Raw genomic sequence first — 27874 nt, forward strand, 5'->3', positions numbered from 1 at the left:
TCTCTTCCATGAGCCCTTCACCAATTTGCACTTTTTGGTTTAGCTAAAACATTGTTTCATGTAGAGTGGAGTGGAAAGTAGAATCATAAAATTTCATTATTGAAAAATATTTGTTGCGCACCCACTATGTGTCGGTCGCAGTGTTAGGTAAGCAGTGTGAACACGGTGGTGGAATAAACCCTATGGGCCCTGCTCTCATGAAGCTTACAGCCTCCTGAGTGAGGCCAGTCAAAAAGTAAATGCTAATTATATGTAATTGCAAACTGTGACGAGGACTATACAAGAAAAGAAAGGGATACTATGAGTGAGTACAGCTGAGACTTCTATTTTAAATTTTGTAGTAAGGAAAGGGGTTTTCAAACTTTTTAAAACAGCGGTGGAACATTTTTATATGAACTCTTACATGGAATAGAAGTGGAGCTGCTTTATTGAAATGAGGTTGGGACCTAATCCCCTTGCTCTCCTCATTGGGTACTGAAGCACCTTGTGGAATCTTTTGATGCCCAGGGAATACATGTGAAAACCACGGTTCTAGAACCAGCCCCAGACCAGTTAGCTGAGGCACAAAGGGCTGTATTGTCCAGAGTCATATGGGTGACTTCATCTGCTTAGTACCAGAATTGGAAGGTGAACCCAATTCTCCCACACTTGTGTTCTTTCCACTCTCCACTGCCTCTCCTTCCCCTTTGATGCATTTTTATTATAAAATGAAGGCATTTCAATCTCTGGTATTCTGTAGTTCTTTTTTTTTTTTTTCCCCTGAAATTAATTTCACCCGTTGTTGTTCACATTGCACTTCTTATTCTGTGCTCTCATCCCTCTTGTATATCCTTACAGTTTGTAGCCTTGAAAGATGTTATCCCACCACTATTTTGTTTTTATTATATTTCTGCTATGTCATATGAATCTACTCTTATTTTCTGCTAAGCATTCAAAAACATGCATTCATTTCATTCTGTAGAATTTTATTATTGATATCAAAGTGTTTATGTTAACTAGCTAGTGGTCTGATTTGTTGGGTTGCCTTTTCTTGCCTCTTCATTTATCTCAAATGATAAGAGTTCTTTCCCAGTCCTAACAACACTTAGGTTGTTAGTCTGGCTTCCATTTTGACTTACTCTCTTTTTAGTGTAAATAGTTGTGTATCTTTTACCATTTTGTCTTACTTTTGCTTTACTGTGGCAGAGAAGCTCAGGGCCTGCGTTTGAATGGAGTAGCATATTTGCCCAGAACACTTAGGAAGTGTAAAGAAGTCGTGAAAATTAAGGTGGACTAGGAGACCTGGGCTGTAGTGTCTGGGTAGTGACTGTGGAGAGAAAGATGTTTATCCTGACTTGGGAGATTAGTAGAGAATTGATGATGAGGGGCAGAATGGTAGCATTAGGCCTGCGCTTAGGAAAGTAATTTTAACCATAAGAAATCAGATGAGCAATAGCTTAAAGGTTCTCTGGACACCAGTGGACTAATAGAAAACCTTTACGGTATTTAAGTTACACTAACCAAATGCATTCTGAAAGGTGATGATGCCAGTGGAGACGGTGGAGACCAGGAGCAGATAGATTTAAGAGCTCTCGAGCAGATGAAATAGAAAAGAGGCCACAGGATGACTCTGAGTGTCAGGGACATTCTCGTCAGGTGATTGTCCTGCTAGAGGTGTCCCTGAAAGCCCACTTACTCAACAGCTCACACTGTATAGCCCTTCTCTTTCAGCTGCCCTCTGATGATATGCCTTTATGGAGTAAGGAGCTCTTTGCATCTAAGGTAGATGCAAAGGTAGGTAAGGTAGGTAGGTAGACACCATGGTTCTATTTTTTTCATTCTGCTTGTGTTTCCATTAACTCCTCTTCAACAAAACAAAACAAAAAAGTCAAGGCTTGCTAGTTCTTCCTAGCTCCCAATTGCTACCTACCTGCATGGCTTGGCAGAGTTCTGCCAGCTGCTTTCTTATCAAGAGGTTGGCAATTAGGAGAGGCCCTAAGAAAAGAGGTAGGGGGGTGCTCCTTAATATCCCCATCAGAATGGAATTGCAGACTGTGTTAGTTAGGTCACTGATTTGCAGCAGAACTTGGATTCTGTCGCAGGAGGGTGTGTTTCACGTTTAAGCTTCTAAGGATTGGTGCCTACTCTGTGTGCTGCATCTGCCTTCCTGTCATTGGCTGCATTTGACTGCTTGATGGACTCGCTGACGGAGTGCAGAAGTGTGCTTGCTTCTAATGAATTGTTCTCTTGTACCTGCTTTTTCCCAAAATGCTCTGTGGGATATACTACCTTGTAGAGAAGATTCTTCATCATGTGATTGTTCTGTTTCCTTAGAGACAACAGCAGTGTAATAATGCATTAGATGCCAGATCCATAGAGAAAGAAGAAGCGTTTGCTACAGAATGTAAAGGTTTGATAGCTTTTCCTTGCTTTTATGTTTTTGCTGCTTGAGCTGCTGGGCTGATGATGATTGTGTTTATTTTTGACAGGATGCTAGAGCCTCTGGAACTTCCCATCCAGTTATTATAAAGAAGGGAAGTCTATTGTATCTTTTCTTGGTTAATTGGTTAATTTTAAAAATACACAAGAGTCAGCTTGTCTCCTATAATGTGTTTGTTTCCATTTTTGAAAACAGGTTTCAGTAATAACCGTATGAACAGGTCAGGAAATGACATTGCATCATGTATTTCATTGACCTCTCTGTGAGCAGAAACTTGATAAAGTATTTAACTTGTCCTCTTTTCTCATCTTTCTAGAAATATAGGAGTTGACGTCTGTAAAGTATTCACAACTTCCTCTCTAATGAACAAGGAGAACAACAAAGAAAAGATTCAGGGATTCATTGTGGAAAGCTTTTTAAAATAAAACAGTACATTTCTGATGATTTAATTATCTCTTTCATAGGACCCTTTGCCTACTTTTTCAGTGTAATCATATTAAACTGAGCAATACTACTAAATAATTTGCTAATTATTGCCTCATTTTACAATTCTGTCCTTTTCCAGAGCTAAAGCAAGATACCTGGCTTCCTCTGGGTGTCTCTAGATGCTATCTAGTCGTGAAAATTCTGTATAAGAATGTGTTTGTGGTAAACCTTTCCTTCCTGAGAAATATTTCATTCTAAGTCTTATACCACAAATGGCTATGTTGAACTGCTAGAAATAGGAATTGAGGCATGTGTGTCTGTTGATAGGTCTTTTTTACATCAATGGATTAGTTGCAATGTATTTAGAAGTTGGTTTTGGAAATCTTAAATCTTTTCTTTCGGTTAATTAATTGTCAGTGACCAATAAAGTAAAATGTACTTTCCTAGAAGTCAGAGAAACCTCATTATAAATATATAATATTGTATTTTGCTACATTTACAATACCATATGGTTATTTTTTTTTTTTAAATATCTATTTATTTATTTTGGCTGCGCTGGGTCTTAGTTGTAGCATGCAGGATTTTTAGTTGCAGCATGCAGACTTAGTTGAGGCATGCGGGTTCTAGTTCCCCTACCAGGGATCGAACCCGGACCCCCAGCATTGGGAGCACGGAGTCTTACCCACTGGGCTACCAGGGAAGTCCCCATATGGTTATTTTTTTAATGGTTTTCCCAAGGCAGTTTCATTGGCTTGTTTAAGCTCTTTGCTTTGGCGGATAACCATAGAACCTCCTGGAGTAACGGGAGATGGTTGGTCTGGTACATAGACATTAATAAAGAGCAAAACATCACACTACTCATGGAGGATAAAAGTGAGCTGCGCTTGTCATAACTGTTTTCTAGAGTCAAGGTGCTTTTAGAGAGAGTAATAGAGGGAATTCCTTGGCAGTCCAGTGGTTAGGACTTAGCGCGCTCACTGCCAGGGCCCCAGGTTCAATCCCAGGTCGGGGAACTAAAATCCCACAAGCCGCGCAGCGAGGCCCCCCAAAAAAAAAGAATCCTAGAGATTAAGGAGATCTTAGAATCTGCCCTCCTTAATATTTCACCAGAGCTACAGTGTGCCATTATTATAGATCATTATAAGTCCATGTTTCCTCTTCATTATAATGGAATAATTAGATAAACTGACTTTCATATTAGATCATATATTGTTTCAATGTGGAGGTCTGTGAATAGGTTTATAGGCTACCAAATTTTGGAGGGTAATAACTAAGAAGAGAGAAACAAATACCACCTTCATCCTAAAGCAGTGTCATCTGGGCTTATCACCCAAGCAGAGATTCAGGAGTGCCTGGACCCCAGACTCGGTCATTTGACACTTTTCCTTCAATAAAACTTAATCCTTAAGTAAGTGAATGTTTTCCGTTGATTTGCTCTTCAGTCTTTTTTCTGGGAGTATCACCCACTTCTTTGGAGAAGTGGTGCTCTCTCAGTCCTAACTGTGTTGTTCTAAGAGGACAGCTAATCAAAGTATTGGGCCCTCTGTCAGAGGGGGTGGATGACTCAAGGTAGGTCATCTTGAGTCTTTTCTGGGAATCTCAAATTGGAATGTGGGAAGAGATTTTGTTCACCAAGGGTGAAGTTACCAGGAGTGAGGCAGAAGTTGTTTCTTGTTAAGCATAAAAAGCTGTGAGATCTGTATAGACTCTGATTCAAAATGAGGTCTCAGCAAAGATAACAATGAGTGTCCTAATGACATTCCAGTGTCCTGGAAGCCCCCACCCTTCATGAAGTTTAGTTATGAATTTAGTTATCATTTAGTTATGATACTTAGTAAATTCATCTTTTTTTTTTTCTAAGATAGTTCAAGTTAGATTTGAAGCCAGTGGTCCTGAAGTAGGGCAGTGTTTCTTAAAGATGAGAATTTATTCTTCCCTGAGAACTCTAATCTGAAAAATTCATTTGGACAATACAGAGATGCCTGGGTTAGGATGGTGAAACTGTGGATTTGATCTATTCAATGTCATTAGAACCAGATAAAAGTGGCTTCCGATGCTGGTCCTGCCACTTAACTAGTTTTGTGACCTTAAGCATGTTAATAATCCCCTTTAACCTTTATTTCTTTATTTGTAAAATAAGAATACCATCATGAGTAGTAGCAAGAATTCTGGTAATCTATCCGAGGACCTAGCTGAGTGCTGATGCAGAGCTCGTACTCGGCAAATGTTTGAGGTGCATTACCCCTTCCCTCCCAACCCTCTCCAGTGTTCTAAAAGGAAATATATGCAAATACACAGCAAATCTTGTAACTGTTAACTTCATGGGATTTTTTATATTGTTTTCCTGTACTGGTCTGTGGTTAATTATTTAAAATAATTAAGTTGTCTTTGTTAGAAATGATTTTACACATTTTTATTGTGAATGATCATTATCAGTTAGATTTGACCTAAAAATTGTAATATGTTAAGCTAAAGCTTAAATGCCTATTGTGAAGACTAAGTATGAAGGCTAATTGGAATATAAACTTCTTGTGGGCAGGAACAGTCTTCAACTTGTTTTTGTTTTTTTTCAAAGCCCCTAGTAGTGCCAGGCATGAATAAGCCATGGATTTTTGTTTGTTTGTGTATTGGTAAGACCCTTGTTTATTTAAATGGAGTTTGTAGTAATCAGAAGGGCTTTATGGGGATACTGAAATTTCTGGAGCCATTTCTCTCATTAAAAAAAAAGTGAGAAAGAGGGTAACCTTGGCAAGTCTATGAAGAAAGACATTCCAGGGTGGATACCTAGGAGAAGCTTTGAAAGCAGGGGCTTAGAAGAAGTGAATGAACAACTTGCTTGAAAGATATGGAAGACCTGAGTTTTGATAGATAAAAGAATGAAGTAGTCACAGTGTGGGTTTTAAATTTGTCATAAAGTATGGTGAAATCTGCTGCATAAACTTAATGATGAGAAAAGTATGAACAAAGTGAGTAGGGAAGATAATTTCAGAAACAACACAAGTATCTAGGATTGAAGGTGAAATAACTGGCTACAAAAATTGTAATAAGCTATTCAATGTACTTAACTAAAATGGATAAGTACCTCATATATAAAGCATTGTTGTGGGGAATACAAAAAAGTAATCAAGTAAATGAAAGCATATAGCGTAATAAAATCTTTTTTCCTTGCACAATAACAGTAATAAACAGTCCAAAAAGTCTGATAAAAAGTCCCCATGTGCATGATTGGCAGATAACTGTCAAGGTAAAAGAGAATTGCAGGGCTGTAACCATAACCTCTACAACTAAAAAAATATTCTGGGAGGAAGAGCAAGATAATGAGCAAGTGCTTTTAAAAGTATAGGGTAGGGATAAGTATCTGTCTATATGGATGACTTCCTACAGAAGAGGTACACCAAAGGGCCTGCGGAGAAGTGACAGGTGCCCGAGATCTCACTGGTCCTCTCAGGCTTCAGACTTGGCTTTGTTCATGCACCCCTTTATTCACTCACAATTTTTTTTTTTTTAAAGAGAAATTTTTTAAATTATTTATTTATTTATTTATTTAGGCTGTGTTGGGTCTTCGTTTCTGTGCGAGGGCTTTCTCCAGTTGCGACAAGTGGGGTCCACTCTTCATCGCGGTGCGCAGGCCTCTCACTATCGGGGCCTCTCTTGTTGCGGAGCACAGGCTCCAGACGCGCAGGCTCAGTAGTTGTGGCTCCCGGGCCTAGTTGCTCCGCGGCATGTGGGATCTTCCCAGACCAGGGCTCGAACCCCTGTCCCCTGCATCAGCAGGCAGATTCTCAACCACTGCGCCACCAGGGAAGCCCCTCACAATTTTTAAGTAGAAATTTTGCTTAAACAACAATATTATACTTTCACATCCTTGGTTAGAAAGGTCATATCCAGAAACTGTTTTCCCCTAAGTTGATCTAAGTCAACTTAGAAAGTCAAAAACAAGTAATCACACTCAGTATTGGTCCTGAGCCCAGCGTTAAACTTTTTTTTAAGTCAACTGTCTGGCTGATATAATAAATAATTTCCTCATCAAATGTATGTATTTTATTAGGCTGAGATGAGGATTCCAAAAGATCTTTGAAATTAAGACTAGATTTGAAAGTCATTTTAATAAATTAGAGATATGTTTTTGAAGGAAACAGTTCATACTAGCTTACCTTGTTTCCCCTGGGACAGTCTAGAGGTGGTTAAAAATGCAACCAAATGGTTTGAGTTCGGAGAGGCATTTGTAATACAGAGTTCTGTTGAGGTGACAGGGGAAAGAATAAATCACCCAAAATCATACCCTGGAGTTATTATTGTTTTATCTTCCTATAGAAACAACTTTACAAGAGCTGATTCTCACATCATGCTGTTGCTTTTAATTTATAGACCAAACAGTCTTAAGTTTTTCTAAAAATGCAACAAAGGTAGTAGAGTCACTATACCATAATGATTAAGAATACAGACCCAAGAGCCATGCTGCCTTGGTTCAAATCCTACTCCTGCCACACGTCTTGACTGTGACCTCAGGTGCATTACTTCTCTCCGTGCCTTACTGTCTCCATTTGTAAAATTAATAATAGGATCTGCCCCCTTGGTGGTTGTGAGGTTTATATGAGTGAATCCATGCACAATGTTAGAACTGAGTCTGGCATGTATTAAGCACTCAATAAGTATTATTATTGTTGTGAAAGACACTCTCCACTCTGTTGATTCCATTACTAAGTCACAGATGAAAACTAGCTATGGCTACAAACATTCCAAACATGCCTACCAAATATAACAACTAATAATGCTAATTCCATTCTCGGAGAAGAGTCTCACCAAAGCTAAATATAACAGAAAGGTTACTTCTTACGCACTCTCCACACTACGTGGTGCTGACTCATGATCCAGTATTTCCTGAAAACCTAATCCGTGTCTTGTACCATGCTAGGTACTCGAAATACAATGATAAAAAAAGCACACAAATTTCCTGCAGTTTAGTAGAGGAGATAATGTAGACAGATCTAAAATATTTTCTTTTCTTTCTTTTTTGGGGATGTGGTGGTAGGGATGTTGGGGGGTTGTGGAATTTTGGATCTACTCAAAACATCTAACAGGTCTTTCTTCTACTAATAGTCTCAAAGTTCTCTTTAAGTTTGTAAAACACTTTCCTTCTCAGTTTGCTTTCTTAGTGATAACAGAAACAGTACAGGCTCACTTTAGAAAATTTGACTCAGTGGTATAATAAGGGGTTTTTTTCTGGTTTTTTTTCATATATGTATATATATTTTAACTATTAAGCATGTTTTTCTCTGAAAATCAGGAAAAAATTAAACTTGAAAAATTGGAGGAGTACAGGAAAGTATAAATAACAAGAAAAATAATTCCCATAATTCCACTTAAATTTTGACATATTTCCTTCAGATAGTTTGCTTTATACTTATTATATTGTTTAGGTGAGACCATGCTGTGTATATATGAATAATTTTATCTTATTTTATAAGGTTGTTGTGAAGATAAAATAAATAATGTATTTAAAGCCCTAAACACTGTGTCTAATAGCTATATATCAAACATTCAATAATTGTTAGCTAGTATGACAGTTATCTTGCCCTTCTTTTTACTTTTTACATGGTAAGCTATTTCTCATGTAATTAGAAAACTCTTTGTAAGCATTATCTTTTGATGACAGCATAATATGCTATATTTATTGATGTACTGTGGTTTACTTTTCCTTTCCCTCATATTTGAATATTCTAGGTTTCTTGCAGAATTATTCTATTGTAAATAATATTTTCCTAAATATTTTAAAATGTAAAATTGTCTTTACATTTCTGATGAATTCCTTGGAATATATCCCTAGAAAGGAAATCAGTGAGTCAAAATACTTGAACTTTTTAAAAGATCTTTGATGGACATATTGTCAAATTGCTTTCTAGAAATTTTGCTTAACTTTGTACTTTCACTCTTTCTTGCCTAATAGACAGTTAAGGGCCTGTGTCATAAAATCCTCTCCAGCCTTAGGATTACCTTAAGTTTTAAAAATATCATTATTATTTTTTATAAGGGAAAATGGTCTGTAATTTTAACAAATTTCTTTGCTTTTTCATAAAGTATTTTTAAATTGAATTATTTGTATTCTTTTTAAACGTGTATTTTCACTTTGACCATTTTCTAATTGCAATCTTAACAGTTTTCTTATAAATTTGTATGAATCCCTTGTACGTTAGGGCTGTTAATTCTTGCTCTGTCACATTTGTTGAAATAGTTCCCCAAATTTGTATTTTTCTTTCTTTTCTGATTTTTTAAATCATTTGAATTAGTCTCTTTCTTCCTAATTTTTCCATTGCTTTTGAGCTTAGAAAATCCTCTCTATCCATAGACTTATACGTTTTCTTGTGAGTTGTACAATTAAACATTTACATTTAGTTCTGTAACACACTGGAAATATATTTTTTCTTTATGGGGTGAAGTGATCTCAGTATTTCCCCATAGCGTGTCACAGTTTATCTTTTATTAAATACTTACTGCATTATAATTATTTTTTCTGAATTTTTATTCTTCATAAAACTTCAGTTTTCATCCTTTTAATTTTTATCCCCAGCAGCTGGCACAGTACCTACCACTTTGTAGAGACACAACAAATATTTGATAAATGAAAGAAAGAAATGCACAATTATATATAATCTGTCCTGAAAGATTTTAAAGGCATGATCAGTTATTCTTCATCTCTTCCTAGCTTTAATAACCTTAAGAGAGATTCTGTAGTAATTCTAATTTCAAGTTAGTCTACATTCCAGAGCATCCACAGAATGAATTGGAGTGGTCTGGTTATAAGAAAGGTAATGCGAAAATGACTTGTACAGTAAGCTAAATTTTTACTTTCTAATAGGAGTTTTTTTTTTTAATAGATCTTTATTGGAGTATAATTGCTTCACAATACTGTGTTAGTTTCTGTTGTACACCAAAGTGAATCAGCCATATGCATATATATGTCCCCATATCCCCTCCCTCTTGAGACTCCCTCCCATCCTCCCTATCCCACCCCTCTAAGTCATCGCAAAGCACTGAGCTGATCTCCCTGTGCTATGCTGCTGCTTCCCACCAGCCAACTATTTTACATTCAGTAGTGTATATACGTCGATGCTACTCTCACTTCGCCCCAGCTTCCCCCTCCCCACACCGTGCCCTCAAGTCCATTCTCTGTCTACATCTTTATTCCTGCCCTGCCTCTAGGTTCATTGGTACCATTTTTTTTTTTGATTGCATGTATATGTGTTAGAATATGCTATCTGTTTTTCTCTTTCTGACTTACTTCACTCTGTATGACAGACTCTAGGTCCAGCCACCTTACTAAAAATAACTCAATTTCATTTCTTTTTACGGCTGAGTAATATTCCATTGTATATCTGTGCCACATCTTCTTTATCCATTCATCGGTCGATGGACACTTAGGTTGCTTCCATGTCCTGGCTATTGTAAATAGTGCTGCAATGAACATTGTGGTACATGACTTTTTGAATTATGGTTTTCTCAGGGTATATGCCCAGTAGTGGGATTGCTGGGTCATATGATAGTTCTATTTTTAGTTTTTTAGGGAGCCTCCATACTGTTCTCCATAGTGGCTGTATCAATTTACATTCCCACCAACGGTGCAAGAGGGTTCCCTTTTCTCCACACCCTCTCCAGCATTATTGTTTGTAGATTTTTTGATGTTGGCCATTCTGACTAGTGTGAGGTGATACCTCATTTTAATTTTGATTTGCACTTCTCTGATGATTAGTGATATTGAGCATCTTTTCATGTGCCTCTTGGCCATCTGTATGTCTTCCTTGGTGAAATGTCTATTTAGGTCTTCCACCCATTTTTTAATTGGATTGTTTGTTTTTTTGATATTGAGCTCCATGAGCTATTTGTATATTTTGGGGATTAATCCTTTGTCTGTTGTTTTATTTGCAAATATTTTCTCCAATTCTGAGGGTTGTCTTTTTGTCTTGTTTATGGTTTCCTTTACTGTGCAAAAGCTTTTAAGTTTAACTAAGTCCCATTTGTTTATTTTTGTTTTTATTTCCATTACTCTAGGAGGTGGGTCAAAAAAGATCTTGCTGTGGTTTATGTCAAAGAGTGTTCTTCCTATGTTTTCCTCTAAGAGTTTTATAGTGTCTGGTCTTACATTTAGGTCTTTAGTCCATTTTGAGTTTATTTTTGTGTATGGTGTTAGGTGGTGTTCTAATTTCATTCTTTTACATGTAGCTGTCCAGTTTTCCCAGCACCACTTACTGAAGAGGCTGTCCTCTCTCCATTGAATGTTCTTGCCTCCCTTGTTGTAAATTAGGTGACCATACGTGCAAGGGTTTATCTCTGGGCATTCTGTCCTGTACCATTGATATGTATTTCTGTTTTTGTGCCAGTACCATACTGTCTTTATTACTGTAGCTTTGTGGTATAGGTTGAAGTCAGGGAGCCTGATTCCTCCAACTCCGTTTTTCTTTCTCAAGATTGCTTTGGCTGTTCGGGGTCTTTTGTGTTTCCATACGAATTGTGAAATCTTTTGTTCTAATTCTGTGAAGGATGCCATTGGTAGTTTGATAGGGATTGCATAGAATCTGTAGATTGCTTTGGGTAGTATAGTCATTTTCACAATGTTGATTCTTCTAATCCAAGAACATGGTATATTTCTCCATCTGTTTATGTCATCTTTGATTTCTTTCATCAGTGTTTTATACTTTTATGAGTACAAGTCTTTCACCTCCTTAGGCTGGTTTATTCCTAGGTATTTTTTTGTTGTTGTTGCGATGGTAAATGGGATTGTTTCCTTAATTTCTCTTTCTGATTTTTCGTTGTTGGTGTATGGGAATGCCAGAGATTTCTGTGCATTAATTTTGTATCCTGCAACCTTACCAAATTCATTGATTACTAGTTTTCTGGTGGCATATTTAGGATTTTCTATGTATAGTTATCATGTCATCCGCAAACAGTGACAGTTGTACTTCTTTTCCAATTTGTATTCCTTTTATTTCTTTTTCTTCTCTGATTGCTGTGGCTAGGACTTCCAAACCTATGTTGCATAAGAGTGGTGAGAGTGGACATCCTTGTCTTGTTCCTGATCTTAGTGGAAATGCTTTCAGTTTTTCACCATTGAGTATGATGCTCGCTGTGGGTTTGTCATATATGACCTTTATTATGTTGAGGTGGGTTCCCTCTGTGCCCATTTTCTGGAGAGTTTTTATCATAAATGGGTGTTGAATTTTGTCAAAAGCTGTTTCTGCATCTATTGAGAGGATCATATGGTTTTTATTCCTCAATTTGTTAATGTGGTGTATCACATTAATTGATTTGCGTATATTGAAGAATCCTTGCATCCCTGAGATAAATCCCACTTGATCATGGTGTATGATCCTTTTAATGTGTTGTTGGATTCTGTTTGTTAGTATTTTGTTGAGGATTTTTGCATCTATGTTCATCAGTGATATTGGTCTATAATTTTCTTTTTTTGTGATATCTTTTTCTGGTTTTGGTATCAGGATGATGGTGGCTTCGTAGAATGAATTTGGGAGTGTTTCTCCCTCTGCAGTTTTTTGGAAGAGTTTGAGAAGGGTCAGTGTTAGCTCTTCTCTAAATGTTTGATAGAGTTTGCCTGTGAATCCATCTGGTCCTGGACTTTTGTTTGTTGGAAGATTTTTAATTACTGTTTCAATTTCATTACTTGTGTTAGGTCTGTTTATGTTTTCTAATTCTTCCTGGTTCAGTCTTGGAAAATTGTACCTTTCCAAGAATTTGTCCATTTCTTCACGGTTGTCCATTTTATTGGCATACAGTTGTTTTTAGTAGTCTCTTATAATCCTTTGTACTTCTGCAGTGTCAGTTGTGATTCCTCCTTTTTCATTTCTAATTTTATTGATTTGCATCCTCTCCCTTTTTTTCTTGATGAGTCTAAGGGTTTATCAATTTTGTTTTGTTTATCTTCTCAAAGAACCAGCTTTTAGTTTTGCTGATCTTTGCTATTGTTTTCTTCATTTCTATTTCATTTATTTCTGCTCTGATTTTTATGATTTCTTTCCTTCTACTGACTTTGGGTTTTCTTTGTTCTTCTTTCTCCAGTTGTTTTAAATGTAGGGGTAGATTGTTTATTCGAGATTTTTCTAGTTTCTTGAGGTGAGATTGACTTGCTGTGAACTTCCCTCTTAGAACTGCTTTTGCTGCATCCCATAGGTTTTGGGTTGTCGTGTTTCCGTTGTCATTTGTTTCTATGTATTTTTTAAATTTCTTCTTTGATTTCTTCAGTGATCTCTTGTTTATTTAGTAGCACACTGTTTAGCCTCCATGTATTTGTGTTTTTTACATTTTTTTTTTTCCTGTAATTGATTTCCAGTCTCATAGCGTTGTGGTCAGAAAAGATGCTTGATACGATTTCAGTTCTCTTAAATTTTCCGAGGCTTGGTTTGTGACCCAAGATGTGATCCTTCTTGGAAAATGTTCCATGTGCACTTGAGAAGAAGTTGTATTCTGCCGCTTTTGGGTGGAATGTTCTATAAATATCAATTAAGTCTATCTGGTCTATTGTGTCATTTAAAGCTTGTGTTTCCTTATTTATTTTCTGTTTGGATGATCTGTCCATTGGTGTAAGTGGCATGTTAAAGTCCCCTACTATTATTGTGTTACTGTCAATTTCTCCTTTCACGGTTGTTAGCATTTGCCTTATGTATTGAGGTGCTCCTATGTTGGGTGCGTAAACATTTATAATTGTTATATCTTCTTCTTGGATTGATCCTTTGATCATTATGTAGTATCCTTCTTTGTCTCTTGTGATAGTCTTTATTTTAAAGTCTATTTTATCGGATACGAGTATTGCTACTCCAGCTGTCTTTTGATTTCCATTTGCATGGAATATCTTTTTCCATCCCTTCACCTTCAGTCTGTATATGTCACAAGGTCTGAAGTGGGTCTCTTGTAGATAGTGTATATATGGGTCTTGTTTTTGTATCCATTCAGCCAGTCTATGTCTTTGGTTGGGGCATTTAATCCATTTACATTCAAGGTTATTATCGATATGTATGTTCCTATTACCATTTTCTTAATTGTTTTGGGTTTGTTTTTGTGGGTCTTTTCTTCTCTTGTGTTTCCCACCTAGAGAAGTTTCTTTAGCATTTGTTGTAATGCTGGTTTGGTGGTGCTGAATTCTCTTAGCTTTTGTCTGAAAAGCTTTTGATTTCTCTGTTGAATCTGAATGAGATCCTTGCTGCGTAGAGAAATCTTGGTTGTAGGCTTTTCTCTTTCATCACTTTAAGTATATCCTGCCACTCCCCTCTGGCCTGCAGAGTTTCTGCTGAGAAATCAGCTGATAACCTTACGGGGATTCCTTTATATGTTATTTTTTGGCTTTCCCTTGATGATTTTAATATTTTTTCTTTGAATTTAATTTTTGTTAGTTTGATTAATATGTGTCTTAGTGTGTTTTTCCTAGGGTTTATCCTGTATGGGACTCTCTGTGCTTCCTGGACTTGGGTGACTATTTCCTTTCCCATGTTAGGAAAGTTTTCCACTATAATCTCTTCAAATGTTTTCTCAGACCCTTTCTTTTTCTCTTCTTCTTCTGGGACCCCTGTAATTCGAATGTTGGTGCATTTAGTGTTGTCCCATAGGTCTCTAAGATTGTCTTCAATTCTTTTCATTCTTTTTTCTTTATTCTGCTCCTCAGCAGTTATTTCCACCATTTTGTCTTCCAGCTCACTTATTCGTTCTTCTGCCTCAGTTTTTCTGTTATTGATTCCTTCTAGTGTATTTTTCATTTCAGTTATTTTGTTGTTCATCTCTGCTTGTTCTTTAGTTCTTCTAGATCTTTGTTAAACATTTCTTGTATTTTCTCAATCCGTGCCTCCATTGTATTTCCAAGATTCTGGATCATCTTTACTATCATTACTCTGAATTCTTTTTCAGGTAGATTGCCTATTTCCTCTTCATTTATTTGGACTTGTAGGTTTTTACCCTGCTCCTTCATATGTGACATATTTTTTTGCCGTCTCTTTTTGTTTTTGTTTTTTTAATGAGTGGGATTGTGTTCCTGTCTTACTGGTTGTTTGGCCTGAGGCTTCCAACACTGGAGTTTGTAGGCTGTTGGGTAGAGCTGGGTCTTGGTGCTGAAGTGAGGACATCCATGAGACCTCACTCCGGTGAATATTACCTGGGGTCTGAGGTTCTCTGTTAGTCCAGTGGTTCCGACACGGAGCTCCCACCACAGGAGCTTTGGCCCGACCCCCGGCTCGTGAACCAAGATCCCGCAAGCCATATGGGGTGGCAAAAAAAGGAAAAAGAGAGAACAATAACAAAGTAAAAAATAAAATTAGACTAGGAAACTAACAGATATGTTAGAAAGAATATAAAAATAAAAACATAGATCAATCAACAATCGGTAGGTACAACAGTACCATAATAGTAAAAGAGAGGAGGAGGGAAAAGAGAAAACAAAAAACGGGGAAAAGGCCTTGGCTGTGGAGGGCAGGGCCTAAGCAAGGGCGAGGTTTGGGTGGTAGGCGGGGCCTATGCTTAGAACCCACAGGGCTGGAAAAGGCCCTAGGGGCTATGGGGGTGGGGCTTAGGCTCAAGGAACAGAAGGGGCCCAGGTGTGCCCCTAACCCCTCATCTCAGAGGGCAGGGGACCTCACCTGGGAGCCCAGCAGGCTTCCTGGGCTTGAGTGGGCCGGGCAAATGCCCTCCTCTCCTCTACTGCTCTTCCTGTCTCAGAGGGCCCCTTCCACCTGCTTCTCCTGTTGGCCTTCTTCCTATGCCCCCAGGAGGCGGGGGTTGTGGGGGGGAACCTTAGAGTGCAGAGGACTGTCCTGGGAGCTCAGCAGGCTCCCTGGGCCTAGTGGGTGGGGCAAACGCCCTCCACTCCTGTCCCCCTCCTCCCAGAGGACCCCTCCCTCCTGCCTCTCCTGATCTCCCCAGCCTCCCTCCTATGCCCTCAGGACTCATGGGGCCTGGAGGGGGCTTTGGAGGGCAGGGGACCAGCCTGGCAGCTTAGCAGGCTCCCTGGGCCCAAGTGGGCGGAGCAGTTGCCCTCTGCTCCTCTCCCACTCCTCTTGGAGGGCCCCTCCTGCCTGCCTCTTCTGATCTCCCCAGCCTCCCTCCTATGTCCCCAGGACCAATGTGGCTGGCGGGGGATGGGGGGTAGGCCTTGGAGGGCAGGGGACTGGCCTGGGAGCTCAGCAGGCCCCCCCAGACCCAGTGGGCCGGGTGATTGCCCTCCACTCCTCCCAGAGCGCCCCTCCCGCCTGCCTCTCCTAATCTCCCTGGCCTCAGGGACGCTGATCCTGTTTGTCCTCTACTTCTCCTCCCTGTTCTGTTCCCCGAAGTCCTACCAGTTCACTTGGGGGTTCCTCCGGTCTCCTTGGGCATCAGGGTTTTCCACCAGCAGCCGGCAGGTGCCCTAGTTGTGGGGAGACTCTAACTCGGTGTCTTCCCACACTGCCATCTTGGCTCCACCCTTCTAATAGGAGTTTTGTCTAACTAGTAACCAGAAGCTCTATACCTATTATCTAAGCCACCCTATTACTGGATATTTTCCCAAACTTATCCTGCTCCACCTAAAAAAAGTAAATTAAAATGCACCTTTATGATGATCAGAGTATTCAAATGAACAGCTACAATTTAAATGATGACACTCAAATATTTTCAAACTTGACATCTCACCTGGGTTCCGTTCTCTTATTTCCAACTGCTTGGAAGATACAGGTAAGATATCATTTACCTGTGCTTACCAATGCCACTTCAGATTCAGCGACTTCACACCTGAAATCGGTTCACCCTTACCTTCCTGCACATTCTCTCTACCCCCACCAGTCCAACACCAAATCCTGTTTCCTACTCTTGCGTTCCCTAGTTTGGATATGTTATCACTATCTACCCAGTAGTCGAGGTAAAAATCTCAGTTATTCTTTATTCACTCACCGTGTGTACTTAATCTGTCACCACATCTTATCCATATTACCTCCACAGTGTTTTCCCTTTTGTCTCTTCCCTGCCTTAACTACCACTGTCCACCCTCATAATCACTGATCTGGACAATTGCCATAACCTCTTCACTGAAGTCCCAGCTTCCATTCCCTCCTGCTTCCAAACCTCTTCCACATAAATGATTTTTAAATGGGGGTGTACATTAGAAAGAATCCTCTTGCCCCTAGAGATTCAGATTCACTAAATTGAGGGTAGAGCTTGGGTATCTCGTTATATAAAAAACTTCCCAGATGATTCCAATGCACACCTGGATTAAAACCAATATTTTACAAGCTTCTGGAGTTATCATTTCAAAAGCCTGCTATAGTCACATCATCCTTTGGCTTAAAAAGTTCTAATGCTTCCCCCACTGCCTACAGTATAAAGTCCAGACTTCTTCGCTTGTGATAGAACAGGTGTCATTCACATCTGGGCCCTCATCTCCCTTTCCAGATGCATTTTCAACTACTCCCCTCCCAAGGCCTTTGAGTCTAGCCAAATAAGTTATACCCAAACATGCCATGTACTTTTGGATTTTTGTGCCTTTTTCCATACCATTTCTTCTAAGTTGCCCTTAACTTTTTTCTATATCTGGAAAGCTGTCTCCTCAATGTGACTTACACCTGACTATACCCCTTGTTCGTCCAGGCAGGAGTAACAGCTCTTCCTCTGTGACTCCACAACACTTTGTGTATACTTGTGTTGCTGCTCTCATTACTTTGAATTGTGATGATTTGTTTACATACATATAGTTAGGTTATTAAGATAAAGATAGTCCTACTTATCTTGTATGAGTAGGCACCCAGGAGGCATGCCTCTTTCCTTTTGATTAAGAATTAACGAATTCTCTTGGGAATTCCCTGGCAATCCAGTGGTTAGGACTCGGCACTTTTCACTGCCAATGGCCTAGGTTCAATCCCTGGTCAGAGAGCTAAGATCCCACAAGCCTCGTGGCATGGCCGAAAAAAAAGGAAAGAAAAAAAAAATTAACAAATTCTAAAAAAATATTTAAAAAAAAAGAATTAACAAATTCTAAGTCTTCTTTTTATACCCACCTTTGCTAACTAGCAAATTACCTTCTATCTAGATCATTTATCTGTTTCTGTCTCCTCATCCAAAAAATTGGCCTGTCTTATTAACAAAAGGAACCTCTCAAATCTCTGTACCAAGTGATGGTTGGTGGTCACTTGGGTATCATGGGACTCATTAGTGTCTAAAAATACCTTGCTGGGATCTTGACCAAAGGAAGATATAGAACATCTGGTGACATGTTCAAGGTATTCAGCAGGTTTTGAATGTTAAAGATCAACAAAACTGATGTGGTGAGTTGTGTCAATTCTACTGCTTTGTAAGTTTCTGTAACTGGTACCATTAATGTCTACTTCACACCTAGAAGCATTCTTTTTTTTTTTTAAGCCAGAAGTCATTTTTGGTGTATTACATCTCCTAAGACCACATCTAAGCTGTTGGCTTTCACAGTGAATTGTGGGCCTACTGATAGATTCTACAGGAAAGACCTCCTTTAAGTTTTCAGATGCCTCTTTCATCTTGGACTATAAACACATACCTATTTCCCTAACAAAACATTAGGAGTTCAGGAATGGTATGAAATTTGGGCGCAGTTATGATTAGTTTACAACTTACAATGTAATCATTACTGTCTGGTTTTGAGTATTAGAGAAGAGGCTTTGATATGTGTGCTGTAAGATAATAATTGATCATGATGTCTACCAAGAGATAGAGATAATTATTAAAGACTTCTGTGGCATCAGACCAAACAAAATGCTACAAATCGTGAGATTTTATCACATGGATCCACGCTTAGGGAATTAAAAAACTTTTTTTTCCAATTGTCATTTTTCCTCGGAGAATGTCAGAAAGGAAGTTGAATGCAGTAGTATCTTCAATATTGAAATATACTGGGTAACTACATAAGTTCTGAAATCAACATGAACATGTCCTTATCTTGTTTTGGAAATGGGTTGCTAATAATAGTATATTAAAGAAGCAAAGGCCATTGTGTTTGCAGGACCAGAATGTTTCTGGTGCCTTCTGTATGAAAAGTTATGATGCTGGATTTGTTTCTTTCATAGGAATTGTCTCCTTGTTCCCTTTGGACAATGGATTTAAAAGAATCAGAGGCAAAAATATAAATTTAGGGCTAAAATGAAGCAATTTCTGTGTTCACTTCTGTTATTAATCAACCTAAAACAGTTGATTAATTGATTATATCTCAGCACAGCACTACCTTTAGGCTTGAAAGTTTGGAGGCAAAATTGGATAGCTGCCTGGAAAGTAGGTAGCGAGATAAATAACATGGAATTGAATTCTAGCCTAGAAAAGCATATTTCAATTCTGAATTGAAGAAGGGAGGAATGTGTGACAATAAGCATACTGCTGTGGCTTAAAAATCAAGAGACCTAAATCGATTCCCTGCAAATTACTTCCCATCTTTGATCCTCTCCATTAAATGAGAAATCATTAAAAATATTTCCCTACACGGAAGTGAAGTTGGTTTTTTTTAAAAAGGAAGGTAGAGGTCGATCGATCCATCCATCCCTCTTAAACTTTTCTCTAAGTACATTGGACCTACCTGAAAATTTCCCCTTGAGCCTGTGTTTGAATGGACTATGAAACCTGCAAAAACAATAAGGGTTCTGGTCCCTTAATGTTCACCAGGACTTGCTGAGTATAACCTCTAAAAAACAATTTCATAGTTATCTCAGCTCTTAGAGATAAGGAGGAATCAGGAGGTAGTTCCCAAACACTTAAATATGAGAGAAGGACTTTTCTGTTTAACTTTTCTGCTTTTGATGGACAAATTTCTCTGAAAAGTACTTCTTTCAGTTTAGGAGAGGAAGTGAGAGATTTCCCAGGAGGAGTATTTAGCAATAGTCATGTGGTTCCAAGTGCAAGACAGAAGCCCTTTGTAACTGAACCTGGTGGGGAAGGAGAGGGGCTGAAGAAAGGCTGAAAGGCAGAATCACAGAGTCTTTTTGATAATTTTGGAGTCGTTCATTCAAGACTCTCACAAGAGGAAGAAAGAGACCTTGAGTCCAGAAAACCAGCCGCTAAAGACAAGTTATCAAAAATGCTTACTTCAAATTTAAATTTGGATTAGTTTATGAAAGAAAACCTAATCAGAGTACAGGTATGAACTCATTGTTAAGATTCTAGTAAAGGATTAATAAAAGAACTTAGTATTTAACAATTTAATTGTTTCGGTAAAAAGTATACAAACTGAATCTGAGGGAAGACAGTGAGCTCTAACCAAATCTCAGGAAAAACATGCATGTTGCTGTTGTGACCTTTGTAACACACTACAGATGCCACACACCTAGCGATCCTGTAAACACCTGAAATGCAGAATGCAGATTCTTGTGTGCTAAAACTGTAAAACAAGAGCCACTGGAGTTATATCCCTGTAGCCGTGTGGGTACAGTTCGTTGCTCCTGTCCGGGTAGCACATGGCTCTGGGGTCCTTTGGCTTTGTGCGAGAGGACCTTCTTGTTGAGTTTACTTAGGCTGAAAGTATCAATTTCTACCCCCACTCCGTATGGGTCCCACTGTGCTTATCAGGAATGATAGTTGGTCCTTTGCCCTTATCACTTTTTCTTTTGTTTCCCCTAGTCTCACTGGTAATTATTAATATAATGTCAACGTCTTTTCTTTTCAGTCCTCCTCGCCCTCTGACGAATGTGAATGACACCATGGTGAGCCACACGTCCTCTGGGGCACCCACTCCCACCAAGAGGTACGTGATGCTCACGTTTGGGTACTGGCCTCTGGCCTGGGAAGCAGAGCATTCCACAGGGCAGAAAGGACTGGCTTTCCTCCCCTCCTTTGACTGTCTTTTTATATTATTTTCGACTTTTTATCTTCCTTTTTTTCCCTACTAACTTATAAATATAGCAACTGAAGGAGGCTGCTTTGGAGTGGTGCCTGAGGTGGAAGCTCTCCATTTGTGACAAGCAGTGAACATAGTGTCAAAGCAGATTAGGCATGTTTGAGGTCTTTTTTTTTTTAACATCAAACAATATTTTGATGAGCACGAATTTCAACAGTTTTGCATTAGAGTTCTTGAAGCATCAAAGATCATTTCTGCTTCCTGATTTGACTCTGTAAATTGAGTGAATTCCTTATATTCTGAATCATTCTACATAGAATTCATAAACATTTAAGCTGAAAAGCCTGAGTCCCTTTCTCAGTTATACAGGGAGTTTCCTTAGGGTCCTTCAAGGAACTAGAACAGTCTACTCCTTTCTCCTCTTTATTTACTTTACTCTTCTCCAGAATTCTCTTAGGCAGGACTTAAAAGATCTGTATGAAATGGTTTGCTTTCTGTCTGATTTAAGCTGTTCCGTCACCAGAGCAATGCAGAAAGTCCCTCAAGGGCACAACCATTAAAGAATTCTTTCTAACGGTCATCACTCAAAAAAAACAAAAAAACAAAACAAAAAAGAATGAAGACATTCCAACCCACTCCCCAAGTCCTTCCTGAAGAAAAGCACTTTGTACTGCAAACCTGAAGAAAACCATATGTACCGATTGCTTTGGATCAATTTAGCTATAGAAATGTCATTTACTTAATAATACTTTGACTTAATATATATAATATATAATACTTAAGATCAACTATGTTTGTTCCATTGGGTAAAACTCCTAGGGCAATATTTCCCGAACTTGAGTGATGAGAAGAATCACCCGGGTCACTTGCTAAACATACACATTTCTGAGATCACATCAGACCCAGTGGATCCTGAGATCCTGGGAAGCTACAGTTTTAACAAGTATTGCAGGTGATTCTTATCATCAAGTAGATTTGGGAAATAGCCTTAGAAGCAAAGGAGTAAACTATAGGAATCCTCCACCCTGGAATAGAGGATTTAGGGACTTAACAAATGAGAGTGACTTGATAATACAGTATTATTATCCACGTGGAGACTCAAGACCCTGGCCAGGTGAGAGTACTTGTCCGCAGCCTTGTTGGGACACTACTAGCAGGACAATAGCCGAGCCGCTTCTTTTGGGCAGAATTGAGTGGTATGAGCACGGTCTGTACTGAGCACAGACTTCTGAGCCAGACTGCATTTGAATTCTGGCTGTCACCTGACCTTGAACAAGATTCTTATCTTTGTTGATTTATCTGTAGAATGAGGAGAATAATAGTATCTATGTTGTGGGGTTTATGTGAGAATGTAACATACTATTGTCATTATTTAGGAAGTAAACTGTAATGAGAGAACAGGTGGGGAAGAGAGAATAATTTATGGTAATGCCCTCTCAAGGAAAAACAGAGGCTTATGAAAGAGTACAAAGCATTTAAACCTCTCCCGCCTGCCTAGATTTTACAACCACCCTTGCTGGCCTTAACTTTTTATGTTAAACACCCATAGCATTCAGACCCAGACCTAGAATCTAAATATCAACTCAGGAATGTTTCTGTTTCAAAACTAGGAAGACAAGGTAGATTATTGAAAGAAGTCAGCTTGTAGGTTTTATGTTAGTTTTAGCAATGCCATCTATTAGGGTTTCACTTCACCTGAGTTCTCTTCATTTACGACTTTTGTCACTTTAAGTCACCTGAGTCCCTGAGGGCCCTAAGTGCATGGTGATCAAGGGCACCATGCATTCAGTGACCACAGCTGAATGTAGCTCCTGGAGGCTGTTGGAGGGAGTGCATATTTCTGGATGATGTTTTACTGCTTGAGAAGACTGAAAGAAGGGACTTGGGAGCAGTAGTCATCACAGCTCCTCTCTAGAAGGACGACTAACCTTTAGGCTCGATGTTGCTGTATGAAGCCCCAGCTCAGTAGTCAGTGGCCAGCTGTAATTGTCAGTCACAAAATATCTGCCATTTCTGAAAGTTGTTTCAGATAATATAGTATAGCCTGGGTTAAGATTTTATTTTAAAGTCAGCATTTCAGCTAGCATCTCTTTCTAGGTAGGCTCAGTCAATGCTAGAGGTGGTTGTCACAGACTCTGCATGGGCTGACCAGCGGACCAAGCATAGCCAAAGCCCTTAGGAGACCGAAACCAAGGCGGAGCTCTGTAACTTAACCAAGAAGAGTAGTTGCTGGAGGAGAGGCTACATGGGAACGTGATGCCCCTGTCCTAACAATATTGTCCTTAGAATTTTAGGAGATTTCATTTATTTTCAGGATGAGATTATGATAGAACATATGGACATGAATTGCGTAATTCATAGATTTGGCTCTTCATGGCCCCAGTTTCTAAATGGTATAAATTTCAGGTAGTATCCTATTTACTTCCTCGAGGACTCATCCGTTTTTATTTGCTCCTCTGAATGTCGTCAGACGTTTGTCTCCAGAGTCTGATGAAAGCCAGGAACCCAGCACGTCATCCCAGTCATAGATCCTTCCTCTGCTGGGGCAGAGAATTCTCAAGGGGCACAAAGCTACTCTCCAGAAATAAGAGGTTTTCTTTAGAACTCAGCATAAGACATAAATCACTGAATCAGACAAGAACATGCACAGTAATAAAAATGCAGGAAAAAGTTAAGAGCTCCAGTTTCTAACTTTTCGATAAGCTGTGCATTTAAAACTGGTGATAACCCGGGACTTCCCTGGTGGCACAGTGGATAAGACTCCATGCTCCCAATGCAGGGGGCCCAGGTTCAATCCCTGGTCAGGGAACTAGATCCCACATGCATGCCACAACTAAGAGTTTGCATGCTGTAACTAAGGAGCCCATGTGCCACAACTAAGGGACCAGTGAGCCACAACTAAGGAGCCCACCTGCCACAACTAAGAGCTGACAAGGCGCAGCTAAGGAGCCCTGGAGCCGCAACTAAGGAGCCCGCCTGCCACAACTAAGAGCTGACAAGGCGCAGCTAAGGAGCCCTGGAGCCACAACTAAGGGAGCCCACCTGCCGCAACTAAGGAGCCCATGTGCTGCAGCTAAGGAGCCGGCAAGCCACAACTAAGGAACCCTGGACCCGCAACTAAGGAAGCCCACCTGCTGCAACTAAGGAGCCCACGTGCCGCAGCTAAGGAGCCAGCAAGCTGCAACTAAGGAGCCCACCTGCCACAACTAAGACCTGGTGCAATTAATTAAATAAATAAATAAATATTTTTAAAAAAAATAGTGATAGCCCCAGTGGTGAAAAACAATACTTGATTAGTCCAAATAAAAGATGATCTCAAATGTAATGGTTATTTTGTACAGAAGAAAACCTTATAAATGGCAAAGATGCTGGCAATCATGTGAGAAACTGTAAATTATGTTCCTGAAAGGTTCCACTCTAGGGATTTGCCCTCTGTAATATTTTTATTGACATTTCTACAGTTGAAAAGAAATTTCATCTTTGTCTTAGACTAAGTAGTTTCTGGAAATTTGCTTTCTGTTAAAGAATCAGAACAGTACACATAAAAACAAACAAACTTTCAAAACTTTAAAACAGAGACTTAAAATGTCCCTCCACTCTCCGACTTCCTCCAAGGCTTGCTTCTATCCCTCTTCTTCCCCAGGGTTCAGAGTGTGATTATGTTATTATGCTCTGTACTATTGTACTATTTTAAGTCATACCTTATATTCAGACCAATATGAAAAATGATGCTAATATTTTTAATGTCTTCTAAAGCTTTGGCTTTAATTATTTATACACATATAAATGTTTACAATTCTGTGGGCATTTCATACAAGGTTGGCAGCAACAAAAACCTTCCGTATGAAACTTTTGGCTTTGTGCGTTTGATTGGTATAGTAGTTTTAACTCTTTTAACTTCAGGTATTAAAATCTAACTTTTAGAAGTACAAACCCAGTTAAGCACGATGAAAAAGTTCCAAAGATCTAGTGTACAACCTTGTGCTTATACTTAAAAATACTCTAACATACACTTAAAAATTTGTTAAGAGAGTAGATCGTATGTGTTCTTACCGCAATAAAATAAAGAAGAAAATAAAAGGCACAAACCCACAACACAAAGGCAAAAGCATAAGGGAAGGGCAGAAGTGTCCATAGATCACAAAACAACTGAACTGCCACCAGGATGTCCACCTGTGGCTTCTCCATCTCTCGGCTTCTCTCAGGGTGCTGTCTTCATCCCCTCCTCCTACAGAACAGCCACCTCTCAAGATGCCAATGGCTTCACTCACATCTACAGCCTTGTCACTCAAGAGGTTGTGCTTTTCCTCCCTAGGATTAGAAAACTCCACGAAAGGATTCTTATTGTCCTGGATGGCATTACTGCCCATCCTTGTGTATGTGTGATAAGCCACACTCATTAGACCTGTATCATCAGAATAGAGGGAGGAGCATCTCCCCAAAAGAAGGTTCTACCGTCAAGAACAGGAGAGATCCTGGGAAAGAAAAATAACAGAATTTGTTGGCAGAGCACTGTTTTGCTACCAGGGACACAGATGTGTGCACAAGTGTGTACATGCACACACACCCCTTCCCATGCACATTTCTACTTCCAGAGCTTTCCTCCTCAGACAATGCAGCAGTACGACTGCAAATGCACACTTGCCTTTCCCAGGAGTCTTATCCACCTCCTGCAGACAGCACTGGGTCCCCAATATCTAGGTCATGTCCATTCGTCAGGATCGGGTCTAGGTACATCTTTTGTGATTCGTTAACCCGTTCTACCATGGACCAAATTATAAGTTTTAAGAACTCACACATCTCTACAACTCAGAGCTCTACAAAAGTAGAGATCTGAAAATAGGATAATTGCATTTTAGAGAAGGGAGGAAAGGGAAGTAACAGAAAACATGGCATATTAAGCCACATTTGCCTGTTTCCTCCTGAAACACCATGAAAATGACAGTCGAGACATTTTCTTTAGTAGAAACCAACAACAGAGAAAAATGGACAAGGAGACAATAGCAACATTTTGGAAGCAGCAAAGCAGATGGATGAGTGGTAACTGATTTTCCAGACTGGAGAGAATTAAAACCTAAGCCAACAGAGAAACCCGGAGGAAAGCCCACCTGGGAATTAGAAGGCGCTGAGGGAGGGATACAGAACGACAGCTGATAGTCTGTTTAAGAAGCACTTACAGTCTCAGATTGCCTACATAACTGGGCCTCTACACCTACCCCACCCTGCCAGAGTTGAGATTTATGTTGGTGGTTTCTAGAATAGCACAACCCCCGTAAAAACCCTAGTTGTCTTAATTACCTCACCTTGGGCTGAGGCAACTGGCTTCCAGACAACGTATCTCTTTCCCTTGCAGTAGCATATTAAAGACTTCAAGAAATCACTACTGCATCCTGTTATTCCTCTCAAAGTGCCTGGGACTCCAGCCAGAAGGGGCACAAGATCTAAGTCCCAGGGTCCCAGAGATTACAGTTTAACCAGTGGCTTTGCTCTGTAGCCGTATAGCAAAGATTGATGTATTCCCTCCCTGGGATGGAGAGTTTTGCTACCATCGACACCTCAACTTGACTTAGCTAGTTCCAATCAATGTTACACCCCACTCCTAGTATTAGTTTCTATTTTGGTCAGAACTCTTGGCTGTTAAGTAACAGAAGCTCAGTGTGAATTGGCTTAGGGAAAACGAGAAGATTTTTTGTTTTTGTAACCAGACTGTGGGCAAAGCAGGGGGTATGCGGCTGGGCCTCCTGGATGACAGAGCAAGGGGAACGCTAACTCATGTAGGTGTTTCCCCCCAACCCACCCCCTGCCCATGCTCCTTGCTCCTCTCTACTACACATCTGCTCCTTCTTCCCTAAGGTAACTACCTTTTCACGCAGCAGGGAACAAAGCCAAGAGACCCATGTGTTCACATTTTGTAACCTCATTACCCTATGTGGATCCAATTTGAAAACTTTCAGTGAAAGTTCCGTTTGATCCGTCTTGGATCGTGTTACCCACCCTGGGGTTTTCTGTTTAGTGGTCCTACCTAGAATACCATGGTTGAATGGGTGGGGGTCAGTTCACAAAAAAGCGGGGGGGTCTGCTGCCCCTGGAGAAGGTAGAGATGCTGAGGAGACATGTAGGTATAAGCTTCTTTTTCAGGTGGTTTCTGACAAAAAATTGCATGTGTAAGTATATTACATCACACTTCCATTTGCATAGGTTTGTTTCAGGAGACCTTTTTTCCTCTACCACCTCATTTTTATTTTTCTCAAGGGTTAAATAATTCTTTCTATTCTGTTCAGTTTATGAGGTGATTGTGTTGGGACATAACACCATCTTTGGGTGGTAACAGGTAAATATGAGAGCCACAGACCCTGAGTAAGCCACCAGTTGTGAGGAATCTTAAGTAAAGGCAAGATTTCATCAGAACTTTTTTACTTTAATACATACTTCACAAGAAGGAAAAGCAGTTTTTAAAGACCAGAAGATGCTACAATATAAATACTATTTCTGAGCTGTAGAAACATGACCAGGTTAAGAGGTGGTTTGTTAAAATGGCTTTTTGCCTGGGTGCCAAGGTAAAAAGTTTATCTTGTTATCTACAGAAAACAGTGGAATGACAAAAGCCACGGCATGCTGCTTTTTCAGACTGAAAACAACAGCGGTGTGGGGAAACTGAGAAAAGAGGCAAAATGAAATTGGTCAAGGCAGAGACTATTCATATGTGGACTCGGGCCACTGATTGTCTTTCTTTCTGTGAAATGAGGAAAATAGAGTTTGGTTGAAAAGCAAGAACTAATGAGGTTTTCAGCGTGGCCATGAAACAACTACCTTGTGTGAATTCTTCGTGAGAACCTCTCCAAGGCAACTCAGGAATTATTTTTTTCTCCAATCTTTTTTTTTTTTTTTTTGAAAGACAGAAAAGCAGAGTAATTGAAAATTAACACATAATCTTATGGAACTGCAGGGTCTCAGTGTTGGCAGATTTCCAAAGTTTGTCTGATGGCCTGGGCACCCTGCCAATTTTCAACTGCTTCTGGGTTGGGATTAAATTCCATTTCCATTCAAGCATTTAAGGTAAACCCTTCAGCAGTTCTAACTCAGGTCAGTACGGACTAAAAGCTTATTTCCAATTCCATACTTCAAAACCTTAATTTGAATGGTTTCCTCCTCTCGTCGGACTGAGGCTTGAGGTCCTAAATGTGAGCAAGAATCACATCTATTATGGACTGTCAGCAAAGCAGAGG

General features: G+C 39.5%; 1 protein-coding gene and 1 long non-coding RNA gene across 26 annotated transcripts in view; one reads left to right on the forward strand and one right to left on the reverse strand.

The window, feature by feature from the left end:
* The window catches only part of DTNB (dystrobrevin beta), a 279721-nt gene that overhangs the window by 183079 nt on the left and 68768 nt on the right, over nt 1-27874 (forward strand). For 24 of the 25 annotated variants that reach the window (XR_005022446.1, XR_005022445.1, XR_005022448.1 and 21 more), the window contains one exon: nt 20478-20555. Coding sequence is in view for 17 of the 25 variants with exons in the window: in XM_036873637.1 (XP_036729532.1) it covers nt 20478-20555 (78 nt within the window). In the remaining 8 variants the exon portion in view is untranslated. Of the gene's footprint in view, nt 1-2735; nt 3035-20477; nt 20556-27874 lie in introns of those variants that run through there. The other variant, XM_036873655.1, reaches the window with a different exon arrangement.
* On the reverse strand, nt 6921-25977 carry LOC118906224. The gene is made up of 3 exons (XR_005022450.1): nt 25952-25977; nt 19395-19438; nt 6921-7083 (listed from the first exon to the last, which is right to left on the reverse strand). It is a non-coding gene; the product is annotated as an uncharacterized LOC118906224 (long non-coding RNA).

The sequence above is a fragment of the Balaenoptera musculus genome, chromosome 13, assembly GCF_009873245.2.
Source record: "Balaenoptera musculus isolate JJ_BM4_2016_0621 chromosome 13, mBalMus1.pri.v3, whole genome shotgun sequence".
In the NCBI taxonomy this organism is placed as follows: Eukaryota; Metazoa; Chordata; class Mammalia; order Artiodactyla; family Balaenopteridae; genus Balaenoptera; species Balaenoptera musculus.